Raw genomic sequence first — 23,188 nt, forward strand, 5'->3', positions numbered from 1 at the left:
TCACATAAGAACTCACTGTATTCATGCTCATCCATTAATACGAGTCTGTATAGATTAAAGTGTCACCAGGACCAAGCATATTCTACAGTAAAATTAACCGTTCTTTAAATGAGTTCAATTACTCTTTCAATCCCAGAGCGTGTGAGACTGTCAGTCCAGTAGAATATAAGAAACCATAATTATCAAGATGAAAACACACTGAGTATTTAGTCGACCTTCATTCAGCTCCATTCAGAGCAGAGGATTTGGGGTTTTTCTGACCCCTCACTGTGAAAAAGCAGGGTTTTTATCCTTAAACAGAACTCTGAGTTGAGAGCATGTTGGTGAATTTTCACTAAATGTATAGAGTCCATGTTAAAATATTAATGTTTAACATAAAGACGCGTTTCCAGTTTGAATGTCCATGAAACTGAGGTGAATTTGTCTTGTTCAGTTTTCAACTCCAGTCTTTAAGTGACTGATCTGCTTAAGGTTGGTTCTGTTTTTAGTGATTACGACTCGTCTTGTTAGTTTTCTACATTTAATTAAGTTTGTAAGGTCTGTAATTATTAATTAATGTCCTAAATGTGCAATAACTGAAAATGAGTTAATCTGAGCTGGAAGTGGAGATGTGAGTGGAGATGTAGGAAAAACATCTCCATAAATATTCAGAACATACATTTAATGAAATAAATACAATATGAAGAGAGAAGATGAAGTTTAATGAGGGAAAAATATCCAAAATATCTGAGTTATGAGAGAAATGTACTCATCACCAGACATTAATGGCTCACCCTCTAATATTCTGTTTTGATTCAGCATCAATAATGCAAGAAATTATCCCCAAACTAATATACATGAACTGTTTTACCTGTGCAGAACGTTTTTACACGCATAGAAACAGACGTAGCACCTCAACCTGAGCCAAATTAATGTAAATTAAATACAAAGAGAATGGTTTAGATCTATTTGGGTGTTTTAGTATTTTCTCTAGCTTTTCTTTGGTAATAATGGTCCAAAATTACGTAACAAATAAATCTTTATTTAACCCATAAAGACCCAAACATCCACCATCGACCAGAACCATCTACTGATCTAAACTGTTTAATACCTGTTAATCCATTAATCCTATCAATACATGTCAATAATTGGTGTAAAATACAGTTCTTCATCTTTTCATAGTCATCAGATATTACCCATTTGAACATTCATAGGCTCCGTAGTTACCGTGGAAACACTGTCATCTTCTACAACATTGATTCCCCAGTAAAACCCATGGAGTTGGATCAATGACAGTGGATGGACACACTGGGTTTATGTTCAATTAAGGATCGAGGGCGCTGAAAAAAAGTAACTTTTTCTTCAGTTTTCTCTGTTTTGATATAATAACCTCTGAATTTACTCTGAGCTTTAATTAATATCTACATGATCAGTGAATTAAATATAGAAAAATACCTGATTTACACTGAAAAATACTGAAAAATATTGTGGATAATATTATAACACATGGTGATAAATCACTTAAAAAAGGTTAAATAAAGAAAAAAAATTAATTCAGAAGTTGTCAAAAAGTAGCACTGGGTCTTTATAGGGAAAAAAAAAGGGAAAAAAAACTTTAAATGTTTATCCATGACTGCCCTCAAACGCCTCAACATGGGTCAAAATGCGTCTCAAGAAAAAATTGAGTTTCATTTATTTTCCAGTGTTTCGACCACCTCTTGTGGTTTAAATATGACCATTTTAACACCGTTTTTACTTGTGTTCAGTTATAAACGGTCGTGTCCGGCCCAGGGTTCAGGTCACATGACAGCCGTCTGATTGGTCGTCACCCGGTGCAGAGACCGGACGCAGATCTGAGTCCAATCACAGAGCGGAGGGTGACGATGCTGGAACTCCTAGATTGATGGAGATACACATGAATAATTGAGGACTGCATTAGAGTGAAAGGAAACGGTGACTCATGGAAGAGGAAAAGCTGAAACCCTAAGTGGTTTAGAGGCTGCTGCCTTGACTCGGTTTTCATACAGAACCGTGATAATGTATGAACATGTAACAGGGACACATTTAACCCATAAAGACCCAAACATCCACCAGCGACCAGAAGCACCTACTGATGTAAAATCCACTAATCCTATCAATACATGTCAATATTTGGTGTAAAATTTTGTTTTATCTCAATTATTCATAGGATCAAATATATAAAAAACATGTAAATTGAGAATAAAATGAGCAAAATGCATAAAAAATAAGGAAAAAAATTACCAAAAAATTTTGAAATATGTCACAAAAGTGAACAAATTATTTTAAAGTGAGGAGAAAATGAGCAAAATACTTGAAAAATGAGGAGAATTCATCATTTCATACCATCCAGAACCCTGTATTTATTCTGTTAACCCTCAAAAACCAAAGCCATCTACTGATCTAAACTGTTTAATCCCTGTTGATCCATTAATCCTATCAATACACGTAAATAATTGGTGTAAAATACAGTTATTTATCTTTTCATTGTCATCAGATATGACCCATTTAGACGTTCAGAGGCTCCACAGTTACCGTGGAAACACCATCATCTTCTATAACATTGATTCACCAGTAAAACCCATGGAGTTGGATCAATGACAGTGGATGGACACACTGGGGTTATGTTCAGTTGATGAAATCTTTGCTGAAAAAGTCAGTTTTCTCTCTTTCGATACAATAACTTTTGAATTTACTGAGTTTTTATGACCATCTAAATGAAGTATAAGAAGTTAAATATGGGAAAATACATAATTTACAGTGGGAAAAATGCCATATACACAGGATAATATTATAATAAATGGTGATAAGTAATTTAAGCAAAGTTAAATAGAGAAAAAAAATTAATTTGGGAACTGACACAAAATTAGTACGGGGTCTTAATGGGTTAACAAAGCCTGAACAGGATGTTTAACGTGTGTTTTGTCAGATATTTAGAATCACAGTGTGTTTTTTCTGTCTTATTTTACTGGTGTGAAAGCCTATTAGTGTCATAGCTGATGAGAGCTGATAAACAGCCTCTTAGTCCTGACTCCACAACGCCTCTAAGAATAAAGGCCAGCCATGAGCAGCCCATGTCAGATATGTGCATTTCTACAGGCTGGAGGCTGGGTGCATAGCGGAGCTCTATAAATAGATCTCCCCTGCAGCTCCAGAGTCACAGTACAGTTAGTATGTGCATTAGAGAAGCGGCACGCAACATGAATGACTGGAAGTTGACAGGCAGAGAAAAAAAGATGTGATGAAAACAAGCCAGAGCTCGTCACCAGTTGGGTTTGACTGTTGCTGCGTTTACTCAGTGCTCAGTGATGATTCAGTGCTGACCAAACACAGAGACGTAAGCAGCTCCACCCTGGATTCAATGGAAACTCAGCGGACTGAAACAAGCTTTTCTGTGTCCCGGTGAAAAAGCAGAACGACTACAAAGAAGGAAAATATTAACACCATATTGTCTTGGATCAAGAAAAAAAAACCAAAAAAACGGACACATTTTGCTCAACAATGGTTTGTACAATTAGAACAAAAGTCTAGACACTGCTGTTGTTCCACTGATAAAAGGATATTTAGAGGAAAATGAGAAGTAGTTGAAAAAATTCTTCAAATGTTTAATTTTCATGGGACTATTGTTCAGCTCTGGGTTTGTCTTTCCACAGGCAGCAGGAATCACCTCCTTCAACTGGTCCTGTGTAGTACTGATACTCCAGACTGTGAACAGCAGGGGGCAGTCTGGTACCAGAACACTTAGCAAAACGACCAAAACCACCAATGAATCAACACTATGTATCCAGACTGTGTCACTCACTGCGAATAAAGCTGACTGGTAAAAACCACTGATAAAAACAGTAAAACTACAAGGTGGATAAAATGAACTAAAGGATACTAAAAATGAAGCTAGAAGGTGACAAACCAAGTCTAAAAGATTGTAAAACCAAATGATTTGATGGTTAAATCAGACTTACAGATGGTTAAACCAGACTAAAGTACAGTAAAATAAACTAAGAGATGGTTTTAACAGACTACAGGTTAGTACAATGGTAAAACTAAAATAAAAACAGGACAGAGGCTCCTGTGGTTCAACGGCATATTTAAAGACATTAATTGGCATTTGTTTGACCTTTCAAGGTCAACCAAGGTCAAAGGTCATGGAACCAAATGAAAGCCCATATTTAGACACTTTTCCATTGGACATTTGCACAAAACTTTACCAATATTTACTAAATGTTGAAAAAAACAGAAGTGTGTAAAGTCTTTTTTTCCATTAAATCACGAATGCAATGACTTGTTTACTTATCGCAAGATGTCACAAGAAGTCATTCCATAAACATGGTGATGAACGTAAATATGGTGTTGATTTACAGATATATTTATTATTATTATTATTATTATTATTATCCCTCTATGTCCTACTAAATTCTAAAATGATTGGGTTTCCTGGTGTGTCCGCACATACTGCGACATGTTTCTTTGAAAACTCTTCTTCACTTGCTGTAAAGTCCGTCAACATCCGTTTTGTTTATGTGACTCTAGTTGCAGAAAAAGGTCTTTCCATTTGGAAGAATCAGTCAAATTATGACAACATTATGGTGATTCCTGATCAATTATTGTGAATCCAGTCCAGAGGAAACAGTGTTTTTGGTCTTGTACTGAAAACTGTTGTAAAATGTGCATTAATACTGAGGACGTCGGCTGCTTCAGTGACTCCAGGTGAATTTTACCAAAAACATTCATTCAAACTTTGTATTTTAGTGGAATTCTGACATTTTCAGTCAGGTGTATGTGAGTGTTTACATTTACTACTGCTTCTCACTTCTCTCTATTGCAGTTATTTATGTTTTAGTCACTTTTACAATGATTTATTCAATGGATAAGCTTTAAAATATAACACACTGGTAAATATTAACTCTTTAAGTGCCAGACAGTTAAGGGGCTAATAAGCCTTAAAATTGCCACAGAATTTGGCCGTTTTTCAGTATTTCGCGTCGTTTTTATATTATATAATATTTGAAGAATCCTGCAGGAAACCGCTCGGTAACATCCGACTGATTGCTGATTAGAGTCAAAACGCACCGGACGTAGCCGATTCATTATTGATCGTAATTTGCATAATTTATAATAATAATAATAATAATAATAATAATAATGATAATCTTTATTTATATAGCACTTTTCATACATTAAAAACTGTAGCACAAAGTGCTTTACATATCAGTTTAAAAATCAGTACCGCCCCCCACCCACACCCACCCGCACACGCACACACACATATATACATGCAAACCCACAAGCTCACACATACTTAAGAAGACTGACTGAGCACGGGTAGACCAGAACAAAAATGTACAAGTAAAAGTAAAACATCAATTTAGGAGGCGCTGTCTCAGGGAGCCATCCGCACCAGGAGGCAGCCGCCGACCCCGGCGACCAGGCACCAGCAACACAGCCCCGCATCCTAACTAGTGGGAGAGGGCCAACTGGGACCCCCACCCACCAGAAAGGAGCGGACCCCAGTGAGAGAAGGCGCCACAGCCCCCGGAGTCCACAGCCGCCCCCCGGCATGGAGGGCTCCCTCTGATGAAACACCGGAGAATAAGAAACATTAAAAAGATATAAAAATATTATTCGGTCGCGTAACCTCAAATTCCCGTCTGCTTGGTCTCAAAAGGGGGACACAGAAAGAACGTCATCGAAATGTGAGAAAGAAATGGGGGTGGATGGTTTGTTTGTACACAAATATGGCGTGTTCTCCAAAGCCGATCTGATCGGCCCGTGGCACTTTACAGGTTGTTTTCGTAAAGCCGATTTAATCGGCCCATGGCACTGAAAGTGTTAAAGCAGTGGTTTCAACCTTTTCCTTTCATTCATTATAAGCTCCATCATATTCGGACTTTTCTTACCAAGGTTTCATTTCAGTAAATCATCCAAAATCCTTCATTTTTTTCTTTCTGATAAACCCTCAGATTTGTGTGTGTTTGTAAACGTGAATAAAACTGACTCAACCGGTGCTTCAGAGTTAAAAACCTGGTGTCATATATAAACCAGTACCTTTTACTTTAACAAATAAACCACAGTTATGTGCTGATATGCTGGTGTTCTGGCTCTGAGCATTTCTACATTGTTGTGAAGGTATTTACACAGAACTGAAGGCTCTAAATACGTCTGTTACGCCTTGTTTTAACAGACGACACCACGATGTTTAGAGGATTAGGATTAATATCTTCTTGTTTCAAGACTCTTAACACACTTCAGGGGTTTTGTTCAGTTTTATTAACACTCAGAGGGTAATTTCAGAACATTTTATGATATTTGAAAGTAGAAATACCTCATACAGACCCTTCACACCTTATCAGTCTCTAATATTTATATAGCTGTGACCATCGGTCTTGGTTTAGATTTGAGTTAAACACTAAAAAGGGATTCAAAAACAGGAAAAAAAACTTTATTATCTTTATTATAACAACCAATGAAAATGGTTTAAGACTAAAACAGAAGTCAGAAGTCAACTATTACTGTATGTTCCTCTGCTGGGTATGAAGTGTTATTTTAGTTTGTTGGTGGTTAAATCTGGTTCAGTATCAGCTGAAATATCTTGAATATACTCTCGAAATGAGCTTCTACTAAATAAAAACATGTTTGTTGAGATTCTCTTTTTCCTGCCGTGTGAACCAAAACCTGGTGTTAAATTGATCTGTAATACCGATGTGGACTCTCATCTTCTGGCTCAAACAGACTCGGTGTTTCGATCCCCCACCGGTGCCGACGCCTGCCGCAATTGTTTCCAATGACCTTCCTCAGTCGAGAGTCGAGAGCAAATCTGCATCAATTATGTATCCATCTGGGCATGAATAATGCATCACACACATTCTGTATGATGGAATTATGCAATTTGGGCCGATAGGACACATTTTTCCTGCAGATTTGCAGCACAAATGGCCCTGCTTTTGGTACATATCAGGACCATCTCATATATCAAAAGCCTTATCAGTGTTTTTCTGCAATTCATGAAGTGAACGCCCACATCGGTGCAATCCAACGAGTCTGAACCTACAGCCTCATTTCACACCATGACTCATTTATGCGAACTGCACCAAAAGTACGCAAGGAACCAAAGACTTATTTTTTTAAGTATTCATCCTAAGTTTTTCACAAATTAAAACAGTAGAAAACAGTTCTCGGGAGGAGTTTATGAAGGTTAATCCAGGCAAAGACAAAATGAAAAGCAGAGGAGACGAAGAAGAACTAATTATACACACAAAAACAGGACCAAGGTTCCTGTGGTCCAACTGAATATTTAAAGACATGAAATGACATTCATTTGACCTCTCAAGATCATCTTAGGTCAAAGGTTGTGTCATCAATCCAGTGGTTATACTAGTGTATTTCATCATTTTGCACGTTATGGTACGGGAGACTTTTGTGACCAATTTTTCATCAAGAGCCAGGAGGTAACTCGGGCATCTTCGGAATTTTGTCGCGACATGCATTGTGGTAAACGGAAGTTCATGCAGCCGCCTAGCAGCGGCAGCAGCAACGCATTCATATGATATTATATGGCTGCAACAAACACGATGCGGAAACCGCTGGAGGAACATGCATAGAGGGAAGGGAGCTCCTGCCATTTCCGCGTTGTGTCTGTAGCAGCTGCCGCTGCCAGGCGGCTGCACGAACCTTCGTTTCCCACAATGCACGTCGCGACAAAATTCCGAAGATGCCTGAGTTCCCTCCTGGCTCTGTTTGTAAACATATGGTTTGTTTATGGTGGATGGTACTAAGAAATTGTTCACCGTGATGCAAGAGATTCAGGTGAGTAATCACAGAAAGACTTACAGATTTGTGATATTGAGGATATGACTGAGGTTTGACAGATTTGATGAAAAATTGGTCATGAAAGTCTCCCGCACCTTTAATGTTGAATTTAGACTTTGGACTTCAGAAAAACTTCTTGTAGAACTGATTTTTTAAATGTTTCTTTTCCTCTTGTGCTTGTACATGTTTTTAGCTGGACAGCCAAAATCTACATTCTGGGTTTGACCTTTCAAGGTCAGTCAAGGTCAAAGGTCATGGTACCAAATGAAAGCCCATATGTGACTTCTATCTATTACCAATAATACTTATATCAATATCTTCAACTGTTTTAAAGTTATAGCCCTTTGAAATGTGTCCCATTATAAACCAATGGGGATTTAGAAAATGGCAAAAATTCGTTTAAAAAAAAAAAAAAAAAAAAAAAATCAATAAATCAATAATCAATATTTCACAATTCTTTAAACAAACTTGGTAGACCCTACCCTAAAGATGTTCCGAAACATTGTTACAGTGGAAGAATCAATCAAATTATTACAATATTATGGTGATTCCTGAGCATTTCTTGTGAATCTGTTCCAGGGGAAACCTTTCTTTTGGTCTCGTACTGAAAACTGTTGTAAAATGTGCATTAATACTGAGGACGTCTGCTGCTTCAGTGACTCCAAGTGAATTTTACCAGGAAACATTCACCCAAACTCTGTATTTTAGTGGAATTCAGACATTTTCAGTCATGTGTATGTGAGTGTTTACATTTACTGCTGTTTCTCACTTTTCTCTATTGCACAGAAAAAGGTCTTTCCATTGCAGTTTTGTGTGATATACCATTTGTGCTATGCCTGAAAAACCACCTCTTGTCACCGCAAAAACTTTTAATCAAAAAACGAGTTATAGTGAAATTGTTATTTTTCCATTAGGTAAATTTTTATGCGCAAGTTATATTAACGCAATTTGAGGGTCAATGGAAAAGCAATTAATGACACCCTGAAATGTCTTATTCAGAGTAGATACACTCCATTGCCTGTAAATAACCCATCGATTCTAAAACCTACTGCTGTATCCAGTTGACCTGCAGCTCTAGTTACTTTTTTTTCTCCCCTCATTCATTTTGTTTGGTTCTGCCCTATTTCACTGCAGGATGGCGCTATGATGAAGAGGCCATAGCTCAGGTCCTGTCACCAGAATAAAAGTGCAAATAAAAAAGAACAGACTCCATGTAGTATTGGTTCTTTATTCTGTGTTTGCATGATGGGTCACTTTGTCTCTGACATCAATCACAGATGAAATCAGTCTACTTTGACTCCATCCTGGAGCGTCATTGCTGATCCCATCTGATTTTATGTCGTCTTTGGTTCAGCTGAAGCGGCAGCAGAGGGGATTTGCTTAAAGACATGAGGAGGAAGGAACTGAACGCGAGGCTAAGCAGAGATTTTCTCCGTTCAGATGAAGGGTGTAGAGTAATTACAGCAGGAAGCTCAGGCATATGGCAGCGGTGCAGATGTGTTTACAGGGTTTACACTCATCTGGGGTCAGCTCATTACCGAGACAGAGGCAGGAGGAGACGCGAGCGGGGCAATCCTCACCTTCCTCTTTACAACGTCAACCCATCTGCTTTGGGAGATGAGAGGCTGCTTCTTCACTTTTCAGGGAATCTGTCAGCGCGGATAAAGTGTGGTTGATTTGAATGTGTTGTTGTTTTTTTGTGCACATGGCAGAGACGCAGTCGGGCGTTTTATCCCTACTTCGATGCCACGCTTTTGGTATCCACGGTGACGGGTATGGAGGTCTCTGCGGACTCAATGGCAGGTCTGATCAGAGGGGCCTCCACTGTCAGGAATCCTTCAGGAGACAGGGAGGAGGTCACCTTCTCCACATTGGCAGTGGGAGGGAGGCTGAGGAGGAGCAGAGGAGCATCATAAGAAGCTAGAAAACCAGTAAATAAATATACAAAGAGCTCCAGAATCCCAGTCACTGCTAGAACTACACTATATGGACAAAAGTATGTGGACCCATCATGTCTACAGCTGTCAGATGTCCTGTTCATGGGGATCAGACACACTAACATCAATATTTCCTTAAAGTTTAATGGTAGATTTTTCTTCCTCAGTGAGATGTGACAAAAATAGATGGTCAGATGAGGAAGAAAATTATTATTTACAATCAGAACAGGAAATATACAGGTAGAACATTTAAAATCATAGTCATGGATTAAAAAAAAAAAAAAAAATACATCAATGTTAAGACAAATTTAAGTCAAAACCATCTCTGAGGCATTTTGTAAGTAAAGATAACAATTTAAGCCAAACTAACCGATGCACTGATATTTATCCCACAATATAAAACTATATTCTGACACTAGTCCTTATTGTTTTGTATCCCAGACCCCTGTTAGAAAAGAAACACTTGGATTCAACGTGTCCACGTAGTGTAACAGATCCCAGCTCAGCCTCATGGTTTTCACTGGGGGTCTAATACCGGCTGTGGCCACTGGGTGGCAGCAGAGCCCATGAAGCTGCACTCAGATCAGTGCTGGAGGTGGAGGCGGCGGCTGCTGCTGCTTTTCAGAGCATGAAATTCAGCTATCAGCAGCCGCCAGCCCTCTGCAGGCCAGAGAAACACCAAACTACACAGACCCACAGCAGAAAGGCACTGATAAAAATAAAAGAATCACAGGAATCTGAGCCCAGACAGGGAAATGCATTTCCCCAGTGAAGAAGTCCTGCACAAAATGGCCAAAAAGGAAGTGTGGTGGAGACAAATGGGGATGTTTTGGAGTGAGTTACTGATACCCTGCAGGGACCCAGGGTTCTGTTTAACAACCAGGCTGCACTCACATGGGTAGAATAAAGGTTATTACAGACCCTACAAGAACAGGGACATTTGATGGTTTTCTGAAGGTGGAAAGAACAAGATCAGAGTGGGTTTTGGTCAGGACATTTCACACTTTTCTGCTTTTTTCAGTCGAACCAGGGCCTTTATGCGCAAGTTTCTCATTAAAAAAAAAAAAGTTTAATTCTCCTGTCTCACCCCAACCACGGTGCTGATGAAGACTTCAAAGGCCAGACTCATCTCAATACTTGGCGTTGTACGTCATGCCAGTTCTTATGGCACTTGCCGTGCTACACTACTACGTTTTAAGCTTTTCGCATATTATTCAATGCCATTTGATCATGTATCAATTTATGCCAAGATCTCCAGTTCACATAACTCTGAGTGGTATTTGATGCATCGATTCAGGTTGGACCAGGGGCTAGTAACAGCGTGAACATACACGCAGAAAGATTAGAATGCGTACAGATAACACGGCAATTAAAAGTGGCATGTATTTTTACGCAAGTCATGATATCATGTTGCAAAGACAGTTCATGTATGCTACATGCTAATACTAATTGCTAATGCTAGTTACTGTGCGTGTATGGAACTCGCTTTGGTGTCTATTTACCGGGTAGTTTTTATATTTACATTTTTATTCTTTACTGTTTTTCTAATTAATGTGTATAGTTTTACTCTGAGCATCTTAGAGAACATTTAAAGAAATTTCGTTACGCGATACAACAGAATTTTGCAATGACAATAAAGCCTACTCCATTCTTTTTTTTCTTTCATAAAAAAAAAAAAAAAAAAAACTTATTCTATTCTATTCTGTTTGTGGGTATTATGGGTAAAATGCAGAGACTAAATTTCCTTAGGGAGTAATAAAGCCAGTTAACCTTTTTTAACCACGCCCACTTCAAATTTCTGACTAATAACTCCGTCGTCCAGTAGTTGTTGAACACCACATGAGAAAAAAGTTTGACCTGGACGATGTGTTGAGAACAAGTTGCGAGAAAAAATGCTGTCATTCTTTTTCCGCAGCCCTGGGAGACAGAACACACATCTCTGTTCTTGTAAAGGATGGAATAACCTTAAGAATATGACAGTACAAACCACTTCTTTGATAATTACTTCAGTGTAAACAGATCAAACTACTTACGTATATTTCCTGGTGAAGCATCTGGACACAAACCCGTGCTCATCCTTCCTCTCCTCATGTTTGCCTGAAAACAGAACATTAAGACTTTAACAACCTTTTTTCCTTGGATTCCCCTCCCTCTAAGATGATGATGATGACAATATGACTTCGACATGCTTAATTTTGTGGTGTTTTTAGGGAGTGATGCGTCTCAGCCAGGTCTACCTCGAAAGTTAGATTTTATTAGGGACTGAGCCGAAAGGTAAGGCCCTCTCACACAGTGAGAGGCCTTGCCTGGAAGCAAGGCCCTATTGTTTTTCGTTCGTTTTTTTTTTTTTTCCCGACATCACTTTAAACTGAAATTTGACCCCCTAAACGTGCTCAAAAACTCACCAAATTTGGCACACACGTCAGGCCTGGCGAAAAATTTGATAAAATGTAAAAATTAACCCTATAGGTGCCAAAAAGTGCTCTCTAGAGCCACCTATGTGAAAAAAACCTTAACGGCCCTGCTGGCCAGAAGGAATGTCATAGAGACATGGAACCAGTGCCAAAATGTTTGTTGGATGAAGCACTACAAATGATACACTGACCATTATGACCTAACTCCAACAGGAAGTTCGCAATATGCCTTTCAAAATAAAATTTTTAAAACTAACTCGTATGACACTGTATGCCGTATTGACTTCTAAATAACACCAAAAGATAGAGTGAACCCTCCTCAAAAAAGTGATCTCGCACTTTTTCCAGAACTGTCTTAGTTTTTTTTTTTAGAAGCCCACAAAGTTGCGATGTTTGGAACTCATTTTTCACTTTGGAGTTTTTCCCCACCTGTGACATATCTATCCATTCACAGGACTCACCTCAACTCTCACATGCAAAAATTTTTGAGTTTTCCAATGTTTTTCACAAATGTTTTAACTCATTAAATTCCCACAAGTCTGCAGAATCCAAAAGGGAAAGAATTTTTGAGATACGACCTACGGTTATGGAATAATCGCAATTTTTTGAAGAGTACTTGTTTTTTACTGATCACATTGAAAAAAAATCCCTGAAAACTCTTGCTGGTACAATATATCAAGAGTCTGTGGATAGTGTAGTGGTTAGAGCTGCTTCCTGTTGAACAGGAGGACCCTGATTCATCTCCCAGGCAATCCAAAAAAATTTATTTATTTTTTTCCCCCGTTCATTTTAAAACAGGTTTTGCTGCATTGTATTGTGGATATTTGACATTTTGCACACATTACAGAGTACAAGGAGTAAATTTTTTTCAAAATAAAGGCCTTATTAAAAATAATACATAATGACTATTAAATAACTTCTCCATTTTTATGCCAAATGCTCAAGTGTTTCTACAGTTTTAATTCATTAAAAAGTATTCTCTCAAAGACACACACACAATAGTTTTTTTTTTTCAAAATAAAAGTCTTAAATGTGGTAAATCATGACTTTTATGCTCAACTATTTGTATAATTTCAATTCATTCAGACTGATTCCGTCTCTCTCTCTCTCTCTCACACACACACACACACAGTAGGGTTTTTCCAAAATAAAACCTCATTAAAAAGTGATGGTGCTTTCAGCAGAGGGTCGCTGGTGTTCTGTAGGGATTTAAGAATGACAGACACAAAACGGTGGGAGCTCGTATCGGAACGGTGAGGTGTGAGTGGAGCTGAGGTGTCGATGGTCACGGGAGGCGGAACACACGGGAGGCCGAATGCACAGAATGCACTGCTAACACAGTAGGGTTTTTCCAAAATAATAGCCTTAAATGTGATAAATCATCACTTTTATGCTCAATTATTCATACAATTTCAATTCATTTTTCAAACTGATTCTGTCTCTCACATACAAAATAAACACACATACACACAGTGGGGTTTCCAAAATAAAAGTCTCATTTAAAGGTGATGGTGGTTTCAGCAAAGGGTCGCTGGTGTTCTGTAGGGGTGTAAGGCGGATGGAAAAAAAAGGCTGGGAGCTGGTATTGGGACAGAGAGGTGTGAGTGAAGCTGAGGTGTCGACGGTCACGGGAGGCAGATCGCGCGGGAGGCGGAACGCCTGGTGCGACGTCCCATCCAATGCTGCTTGCAGCTTTAATTCTCGTTGAACTTCATGGCTAAACCAGGCTTACGTTGTCGGGGGCCAACAGCAAAGGTATATCCCCAAAATCCCTCCAATCCCCTGCTCCAACCATTTGGAAAAAAACACACTACCTGGTGTCCAAATATGACATCATGTAAACTCAAGGTAGTGGCATGAAGAAAGAGAACTGTTAGTCAATGGATCTGAACTCAGTTTGAGCTCCATGGACCTGATGGTGGCAGAATAATGGTCACAGAGCCATTTTTCATGTTTGATGAGTTTGGTGTTTATTTACTTTGGTTTCAACAGTACAAACGTGTGTATGTGTGTGTGTGTGTTTGGTCACTGGCTCGGCTCCATGACGCACAGACTCTTAAAATATATATAGATACATCTATAAATAGACAGATATAAATGACTGCACCTGCAGTGAATGAGCTTCGCCTATCCTAAAGACGTCCATGTTCGATCTGATCAGCAGGCATCCTAATCTGCTGGTCAGATGTGAACGATCACCACAGAGGTCACCTGGTTGGTTTCCAATAGTTGTTTATTACTTCATTCATACAGATCAGACTCTGGTGACATTCAGACCCAGAGGTCACGAAGTGGTTCTAACCAGAGATCAACGTCTTGCCTTTAGTCAGAATATTGCAACTGCAGTTTTATTCTGTTGGAAATATGTATATGGTCATTAGAATTTTAATACTTACTACTGCTATTATTATTATTAGTAGTATTAGTATTTTATATAGTCTTTTGCACTATAGCTTTATGCTGCACATTTTCTCCTGCACTTTATTCTGTTGCTGCCTTGACCATTGAATTTCCTCGTTGTGGGATCAATACAGTCTCTAATCTAAAATCTGTAGTTGCATCAAAAACATCGATGGAGTCTGGAATTAGTCATCTGAAACAGTACGCCAGAGTTTTTAGTGCATCTGAAACTGCAAATATGGATAAATATTACAGCAAGCACTAAACACTTAACTGGAATAAATATCCCCTAATGCAGGGGGTGGCAAACATACGGTTTGTGGGCCAAAACCAGCTCGCCTAATGGTCCGATCCGGCCCGCAGGATGAACTTCAGAAATGCAAAAATTACACTGAAAATATTATCAGTCAAGGGTGTTCAAGGGTCACAGCTCAATGTGATATCAAGTAAAATAATAACATAATAATATAAATAATGACAACTGAACAAATTGTCTCCTTGGTCTAATGTGAAAAAAGTTAACATTATGTTATAAAAATATTAACATTTACAAATCCTATCACAATAAAACATGAATAATCTCAACAAATATGAGAAACCTGAAATTTCCGAAGAAAAATAAATGCAATTTTAACAATATTCTGCCAGGTACAAGTGTTTTCTGCATTAGTAGATCAACTGTGATCTGTAAATTGTGTTAATAAGTTGAGACAAAATATTGGTGAAATTTCACTTGTTTTTTTTTTTTTGGGGGGGGGGGGGGTTGCGATATTTCAGTGTGTACATGGTTTTTCAGGTTATTTACATTTTCATAAAGTAATTGAACTTTCATACTAGAGAGTGTTTGCTCTTTATCCGAATAAAAACTCCAGACTTTTTCAAAACTGCTATTTTTTCCCACAGACCTTGACTTTATGTGCTTTTATACTTCCGTGCCCACTTTTTTGGTTGAGATTGTACCTGTTTGTTTTAATGAATGTATAAATGTATGAACGAATGAATGCATAATTCACAGTAAATTACATTGTACTGACAGACATTTTCAACACCTATGAAAATCACAAAAGCGCATGGATATCACACAAACCAGTTGCACTAGAATCATTCCAGTACTGACTGGTTCGTGAAGATGCAGTTTTTTTATATAGTTTCCTCATGTATTTAAGATAAGATAAGATAAGATAATCTTTATTTGTTACATACACAATTATACACAGTACAATGCGCAGTGAAATGTGTTTATCTTACAAGATTATGTACCTTTGAACATACTCTAAAATTTGACTATGAGAGAAACTTTTCAAGGTCTGGAAAAGTTTCAAAATTCCATACTTTTAAAGACCTGCACAAGCACCCTGTACTAAATCAAAGAGAAAAATTTGGATTATTATTTCTACATTATTTTGTTATTATTTTACTGGTCTGTTCCACTTGAGATCACATTGGACTGAATGTGGAACCTGAACTAAAATGAGTCTGACAGCCCTGCTCTAATGTGGTGCAGCAGCTGTGACAACAGTAGTGCCCAGTACTACAAACAATGTATGTGAACTGACAAATTATGAAACTTGCTCACACTTTTCCAACTTGTATCATCAAACTGAACTCCAGACCATAATTAGACATGTAACAGTGTTGTCTGATGACAGGACAATGATGGGGCTGTTCTGCCTGTGAAGGCATCTGCGGGGGTATTTATATCCGTCCAAAGCATTGGGTCTTAATCAGGTGCTGTCATTCTGTCTCAGTCACTCAGATCCCTGGCTGTGATGTTCAGACGCTGGTTTTTCTGCCTCAACATCCACTAATATGTTTGTTATGACAACGGGCAGATAAAGGCTGGTTCCTGAGGGAGCCGTCCTCCTTTCAACAGGACAACACAGCAACAGGACTGAGCCAAACTGAGCCAAGGAGCCACTGTTCCACCAACACATGAAGGGTCATGAGTTTAGAGGAGGCATGAAATGGTACTAGTGTAAGGAGATTATATGAAGAGGTGTTTGTGTAAAGCTCATTAATAAAAACCCAATTAGTCCAGTCATGTTAGGATACGTTCAGACTGCAGGTAAATATGGCCCAAATCAGATTTTTTTGTCCATATGTGACCTGTATCTGATCTGTTAAAGACAGTTTGAACAGCACAAATGATTTTTTCAAATCTGACCCGGCCACTTTAATATGTGGTCCTAAATCCAATACGTATCTGATATTTTACAATGCAACTTCAGTCTGAACGGCCAGGTTGCATTTATTCAACCTAATACATCATTGAAACGTGACAAACGTCACAACTCTGCGTCCTAGGAGGAGGAGGGGAGAAAAAACATATTTCCTTCTGTAAACACAGTGTGTGTCTGCGTGGTCACATATTCCATCAGGACCTCTTTTGAGCATGCGGGTCACTTCAGGGTCGCATTCAGTTCAGACTTTAATACCCGTTTAATATTAATTTACTAATTTAATGGAAAAACCCACATTACACGTTTGTTTCTTCGACATTTAGCAAATATCGGTCAAATTTTGCAAATACGTCCAATGGAAAAGTGACTATTGTGAGTTTTGATGTCACAGGAACAATGAAAACCAGTTTAGCAGCAAAAACACTTGGTGCCAATAAAAAAGGCTATAAAAATATCACAAAATACTGAAAAATGTAGGCAAGTGCAAAAATCTACAGGATAAAATATTAAATATACATATGCTACTAAAGTACTATTAAAACTACTGAAATATACAAAAGCTAACTATACTACAGATGAGAAATATGTACAACAAATAAGGATATATACAGGCAATATAGGATAGATACATGTAATATAGGATATATACAAGTAATTTAGGATATATACAGGTAATACAGGATATATACATGTAATATAGGATATAAACAGGTAACAGGATATACAAGGTAAGATTAGGATTACTACAGTTATCTGATTTTTATGGTCATGTAAACGAACTCAGTGTTCTCCTGTGGCATCATTAAAGTGAGGCAGTGAAATCCTCTCAGATTTGACCCTGGAATTTGTTCATCTGTGGTCAGATCCTGGACCTGGACCACATCCAGACCTCCTTTTAAAGCAGCACACAAAAACACTCTGAGTCACGGCTAAATCCACGAGCACGATTCTTTATGAAATGGCAGAGAAGAAAGGCAGAGACTGATTGGGAGAAAAAAAAAAAGAGCTCAAGGCCTCAGAGCTGAGCTTTTATATGATCCACTGCTAACTTTATTCAGGTTTTCACATTCGGCTTTGCTCCTTCACAAGCAGGGGTGCACGATGAAAACATTTCATGCCAAGCAGTGAAAGTGTTTGGTTTTCATTTTTTAATCAGTTTTTTTTTCTTCCAGTGTTCATTTCTAAACTGCTGTAGGACTCGACTCCCACATGTTGGATTCTTCATTGTTTAGCATCGAGCAGGCGTGGGTCCAAAAGACCCGCCCTCCGGTCTGTTCCCTATATTGTTTCGTGATGTTATGCAACTCTGCAGAGAGGTATCTGGCTTGTGTTTTGACTCTGCAGAAACATTTCCTGCCTTTTTTAATCTGTTTTTTTTGTTGTTTCCGTACAGCAGGAGTTGTTCTCATAACTTGCACTAAATGAGACGTACTGTTATCTACACTGTAGATGTTATTACACCGCAGTTGAATAAGTCAGCTCATGGTTTAATAATGCTTCAGGACAGGAAATTGCGTTCAAATGTGTTATTTAAATTATGAGAATATTAAGCTCTTTGGTAGGAGTGGAAGCAGAAAGAATTGACCTTAAAATGGGGCTGAATATGGCTTGTTTTGGGAGGTGTGTTTTCTTCCATTTCTCTATTTACTTTTTTCTGTTGTGCCTGGATGTGTTTACTTTATGTTCATGTATGCATATGTAGAGGGCTTGTTGTTTAAAAAAACTCTAATATTCTACTTGAATGAAAGAGAAACAGACTTACCAGTGATTTCCACGACTCCGTCCTTGGTCTTCACCACCAGCTCCTCAGGAGAGAAGTGGTTGACGTCCAGGGACACCTTCCAGCTGTCCTGGGTCTGCTTGATCTCTGACATGCCGCTGCTCAACTGCCTGGACAGAGCGCGGGCCTGCTGGGCAGCCATCATGGGATTGGAGGTGTGCATCATGGGGCTCTGGTACATCAGGGGGCTTTGGGGCATCATGGCGGCCATGTCGGGGGCCAAGATGGAGGGTCGCAGGTACCCAGGCCAGTGGGTGCTGGGGAACGTGGTGAAGTCCTCAGGCAGCGCCGGCATCCCGAACATCTGGTCAAAGATGCGGCTGCTCTGGTGCCAGTCGCGGAAGGGGTCCCAGCTGGGGGTCCGGAGGAGGGTGAACGGAATACGCCTCTCTGCCATGGCTGATGGGTAAAGGGTTCCTGTCGGAGCTGCAGATGAAGAGCCCTCTGGCCTCTTTGGAAATGCTTCCCAATGTGCTGTCTGTGTCTCAGCTCAGAGGTTTTATACACACAGACCCCTCCCTATTGGGCAGACCCCTCCCCCCCTACTCAAACCCTGACAACTCACTCCCCTCACATATCTAAGGAAAGGACGAGAATATCTATTTGTGGCAGACGTAACACTCGAATGGAATCCAACAGGAAGGCCTTCCCCGGCAGCAGCTGCTCAGAGCGCTGTTTACCCTCCCACCCCCTCAACTCCTCCTCCCCTTCCCCCGCCCCTTCCCCCTCCCTGGATGTCCTAAAGACCAAGAAGAATCTCGGAGGCTTCTGAAAAGTTCGATGTGCCTTGTGATCACATAGAACACCAGACGTAGATATGACAGAGTTGCCATTTCTAACATGGATCTGTTTAATGTCAAGTGTATGATGTGACATATGGTGCAGGAATGTTTCGGCTTTAATGAACAGGACATTAAATACACACACAACGCTGTAACACACAGATGCAAAACAAATCAAATGACCATATAAATCAGAAAAAATGTTGGTGGTGACAAAGTACCAGGTACATCACCATAGTTCAGGGGTTCACAGAATGTTTCAGGCTGAGACCAAAGAAACCTGATGTTTCCAAATTTGTAAAAGTACATTTTAAATCACCATAATTTACTTTAGACTGATTCTTCCACCATCAAAACAATGTTGAATAAACTCTGATAATCCATATGGGATGGGATAGAATGTCAATCACAGCGTGAGAATGCCAGTATTTCACTTCAAACACTAAGAAATTGTTATTTTTATATTTATATCAGTATATTTTAACGCAGTGTGTGATTGTGGATCTCCATGTTAAGTCAAAACAAATGGAACCTGATCAATTCACACGGCGCCATTTGTAAAAGAATGACTAGAATGTTCTAACATATTTGTAGGTTTTTGGAATGAAAATGGTTACATCTGTGAAAGTAGAATTTACAAATCAATGCGTAAAATACTAATTTATTTACACATATTGCAACTCAGCATCGTTATGCATTTTACTCGACTGTCTCAACCTTCAGTTTGGAAAGGGCTGTTTTTGCCCTGAAGTTATTTACCTGTTTATTTAGAATCAGTTGACATCAAGTGTCAAACAACATTTAATTCAGAATCTCAGCTTTCATCTGAACAACTTCCATTTAAAGGTTTACTTAGTTTTATGAGATAATACATAATTTCACCAGATTATGTTTTTTGTTTTTTTTAAATCAGGGTATTTTTTAACTCTGAATTCAGACAGAACTTTCAGAACCTTCAGATTCTGTCATTTAGAAAACTGCACATAGATATTTTAGACTTCCAAAAGAATTTAAGTCTGTAGTTAGGTCTAACCTTTGTTGAATTACTTCATTTCAGAGCTCAAGATAACTTTCTACAGAACATTAGAACTTAAAAGAGTAATCAAACCTCTGAATATTCTTTCACAGATGAACACTGGTTACTACTACTAAATGACACACAATATTCCTGTTGGGTGATCTGGTGCAATCTGATGGATCTGGCACCAGTTTTCATACTAACCACATGCACTGAACACCCCACCCCCTTTATAACCACCAGGATATTGTGAGAGAAGTAATACAGTTAGAGTAATGGTCGTTAGTTTACACTGGGCAGTGGAACCAAACTCCACCTAAACACAAGTACCTAAATACAGACTGATCATCAATCTGTACACATTTAAATAAATATTTAAAGTATCCTGCTAGTGTCCTCTTCATAAGGAGAGATTTACGAGCAGCACATGAACACAGAATAAACACTTAGAGACAGTCAGCCTGTTGTAAATAATGACTGGACTTATTTCTGTCATCACAATTACAGTCTAGTGTTCCAGTCCTGAGTGTTCAGTATAGTTTACTGCTGTTGGAGAGACTGACAGTTACAGGTTCTAAGCACAACCCAAAGGACAATATCAACACCTGGAGATATCAGCAGAGAAAACCTGAGCCATACAACACAGCAAGATGGAACCACTCTGACAGTGCTCATTATACAACTACCTGATTCCATTCTGAACCTGAATAACGTAGTTTTTCCTTTTCATCAGTGTCCAGTCAGCAGTTTTCTACAGAATGAAACACTGTGAACACGAGCTCCAAAGCTGTTAATTAACCTGTCTGTGGTTGTTTCATGGTTAAATGATATAGTTTATTTTATGATAAAACCCTCGTCTCTTCAAGCTCTTCATTCTTCCACCTTTTTCTCTGTATTATTCTAATAGTTATGTGAAAAGTGACTTACAGAATGTGTTTGAGTGAAATTGGTCCTACCAGGTTTTAGCATCTGGTTCAGTGTCAGAGATGAAGGCAGAGTGGGTGAACAGGTGTTGCTCCAGGTCTTCATGGATGCTGATCAGGTTCTTAACTGAGGCTTGTAGTGTCTGCTGGGTTCCTGTCCTCTTCAGGTTCTTTGCTGGAGAACTAATGTCAAAAAAATACATAAATCAGTACCAGCCCCAGTCTAAAATATCTCTAATATCATGCTGTCTTTTTGTTAGTTACAAACTCGAAGTCTTTTGACATAAGCTACATTCTGTCTCTGATAAAATGTCATATAAATGATGCATTCATCAATAGAGGTGTAAGAAAACATCGGTTCTGCAATATATTGCAATATTTCATTTCACGATACTGTATCGATATTAAAAAGTACTGTATCAATATTTTTAGGTATTTATTCAAATGCAGATATTGCAGAGGTTAATTTTTGTTCTTTCTTTTTTGTTTATATTTTAATTATTATTGTTTAACACAATTTTATTAAATAATGGTTATTTGAAGCATCCTAAAAGCACTTTTTACTGTCTAAGAGGCAGATGTTAGTTCCTTTTATTAAATAGTGTTCATTCCTTTGTTGGTATCGCACAAAAAAAATGTTATGATGTTAGTTCTGAACTAATAGAACATGAACATTTGAGCAGGATCTTAAAGTGTAATGTCTGTAAAACAGAATTTAAGTTTTAACACAGGAACATTTTGTGATATAGCATTAGATCCTGTTGTGATCAAATAAAAATGTGTTTAGTATTTGTGCATATTTCTGGTGTAATTCAATTCTTCAAGGAAATAATCATTTAAAAAACAAACAAAAAAATGCCTTTTTAACAGTATCATGATATATCGTGATATATCATATTGTGATCCTACAATTGCGATTTGTATTGTATTGCCAGATTCTTGCCAATACACACCCTTAGTCATCAACTCATACATGTTCATCAGCTGTGACACAATCAAACCCAGAAAACCAATTAGAATACTTTTATTTTCTAATAGAGTGATCCATTTATTGGTTTGTGTTAGCAGCAGATGTGGATGTGTGTGTGTGTGTGTATTTTTCGTTTTCTTTAAGTCTGGGCGGATGCTAAAGTCCTGTGACATCTGGCCACATTAATGACATTAACACCATCTATCAAGCCTTATAAGCACATTTTTACATTTCATAGTCCTGTGGTCATCATGGGTGTAGTTATAGTGAACGCCCAGATAAAACTTAACTCTCACCACCTGCTCATGTTGTGGGAACACACGAATCAGTGCTGCATACTGCAAGCACCTTCTTCACTTATCACTATGCTGCAATTCTTAATAATGTATCAGCAGAGTTAAGTTAGAATATATAATAAACAATATAGGCACTTTCCTCTGTGACATTAATAAAAGAAAACTGGGAGAAGGATATGGGCACAAATATTACTGATGATCAGTGGTTTAGTATACTTCAAAGAATCCACTCCACTTCTATTTGTGTAAGGCATAGTCTAATTCAATATAAGATTGTACACCGACTTCACATGTATAAAGTTAAGTTATCCAACATGCACCCGGGGGTTAATCCTGCTTGAGACAAATGTAGGCAAGCAACTGCTACTCTCTTTCACACTTTTTGGTCACATCCAGGTCTAACTGCATTCTGGTCTTCAATATCTGAAGTGTATTCGGCAATTTTATGTCTAACCATTGACCCCTGCCCTTTTATCAGACTTTTTGGCAAACCATTAGAAGATCTCCTTCTACAAAAGCCACAATAAAACAGTAGAGCCTACTCCTCCCTTTTAGCAAGGAGACTCATTCTTTTAAATTGGAAGAATAACAAACTCCCCTCCTTTGGCAGATGGATATGGGATATCATGTTTTTCCTCAAGATTGAAAAGATTAGATTCACATTGAATGGATCAATGGGCAGGTTTAA

At 38.5% G+C, this 23,188-nt stretch overlaps 1 protein-coding gene across 1 annotated transcript; it reads right to left on the bottom strand.

The window, feature by feature from the left end:
- Positions 1–9,008: 9,008 nt before the first annotated feature.
- hspb1 (heat shock protein, alpha-crystallin-related, 1) lies at positions 9,009–19,007 on the bottom strand. The gene is made up of 3 exons (XM_030153207.1): positions 18,494–19,007; positions 11,771–11,834; positions 9,009–9,689 (listed from the first exon to the last, which is right to left on the bottom strand). Exons 1-3 carry the CDS (start codon positions 18,906–18,908, stop codon positions 9,536–9,538), a joined length of 633 nt encoding a protein of 210 aa, XP_030009067.1. The 5' UTR covers positions 18,909–19,007; the 3' UTR covers positions 9,009–9,535.
- Positions 19,008–23,188: the final 4,181 nt, after the last annotated feature.

This window comes from Sphaeramia orbicularis, chromosome 14, assembly GCF_902148855.1.
Source record: "Sphaeramia orbicularis chromosome 14, fSphaOr1.1, whole genome shotgun sequence".
In the NCBI taxonomy this organism is placed as follows: domain Eukaryota; kingdom Metazoa; phylum Chordata; class Actinopteri; order Kurtiformes; family Apogonidae; genus Sphaeramia; species Sphaeramia orbicularis.

Bases quoted from the DNA above. Each gene is read 5' to 3' on its own strand.
- hspb1 (XM_030153207.1), bottom strand. From the start codon at position 18,908: ATGGCAGAGAGGCGTATTCCGTTCACCCTCCTCCGGACCCCCAGCTGG. The intron at 11,835-18,493 runs GTAAGTCTGTTT...TTCTGTTTTCAG, and splicing joins CGGAGTCGTGGAAATCACTG to GCAAACATGAGGAGAGGAAG. The intron at 9,690-11,770 runs GTAAGTAGTTTG...GCTCCTCCTCAG, and splicing joins TGCTTCACCAGGAAATATAC to CCTCCCTCCCACTGCCAATG.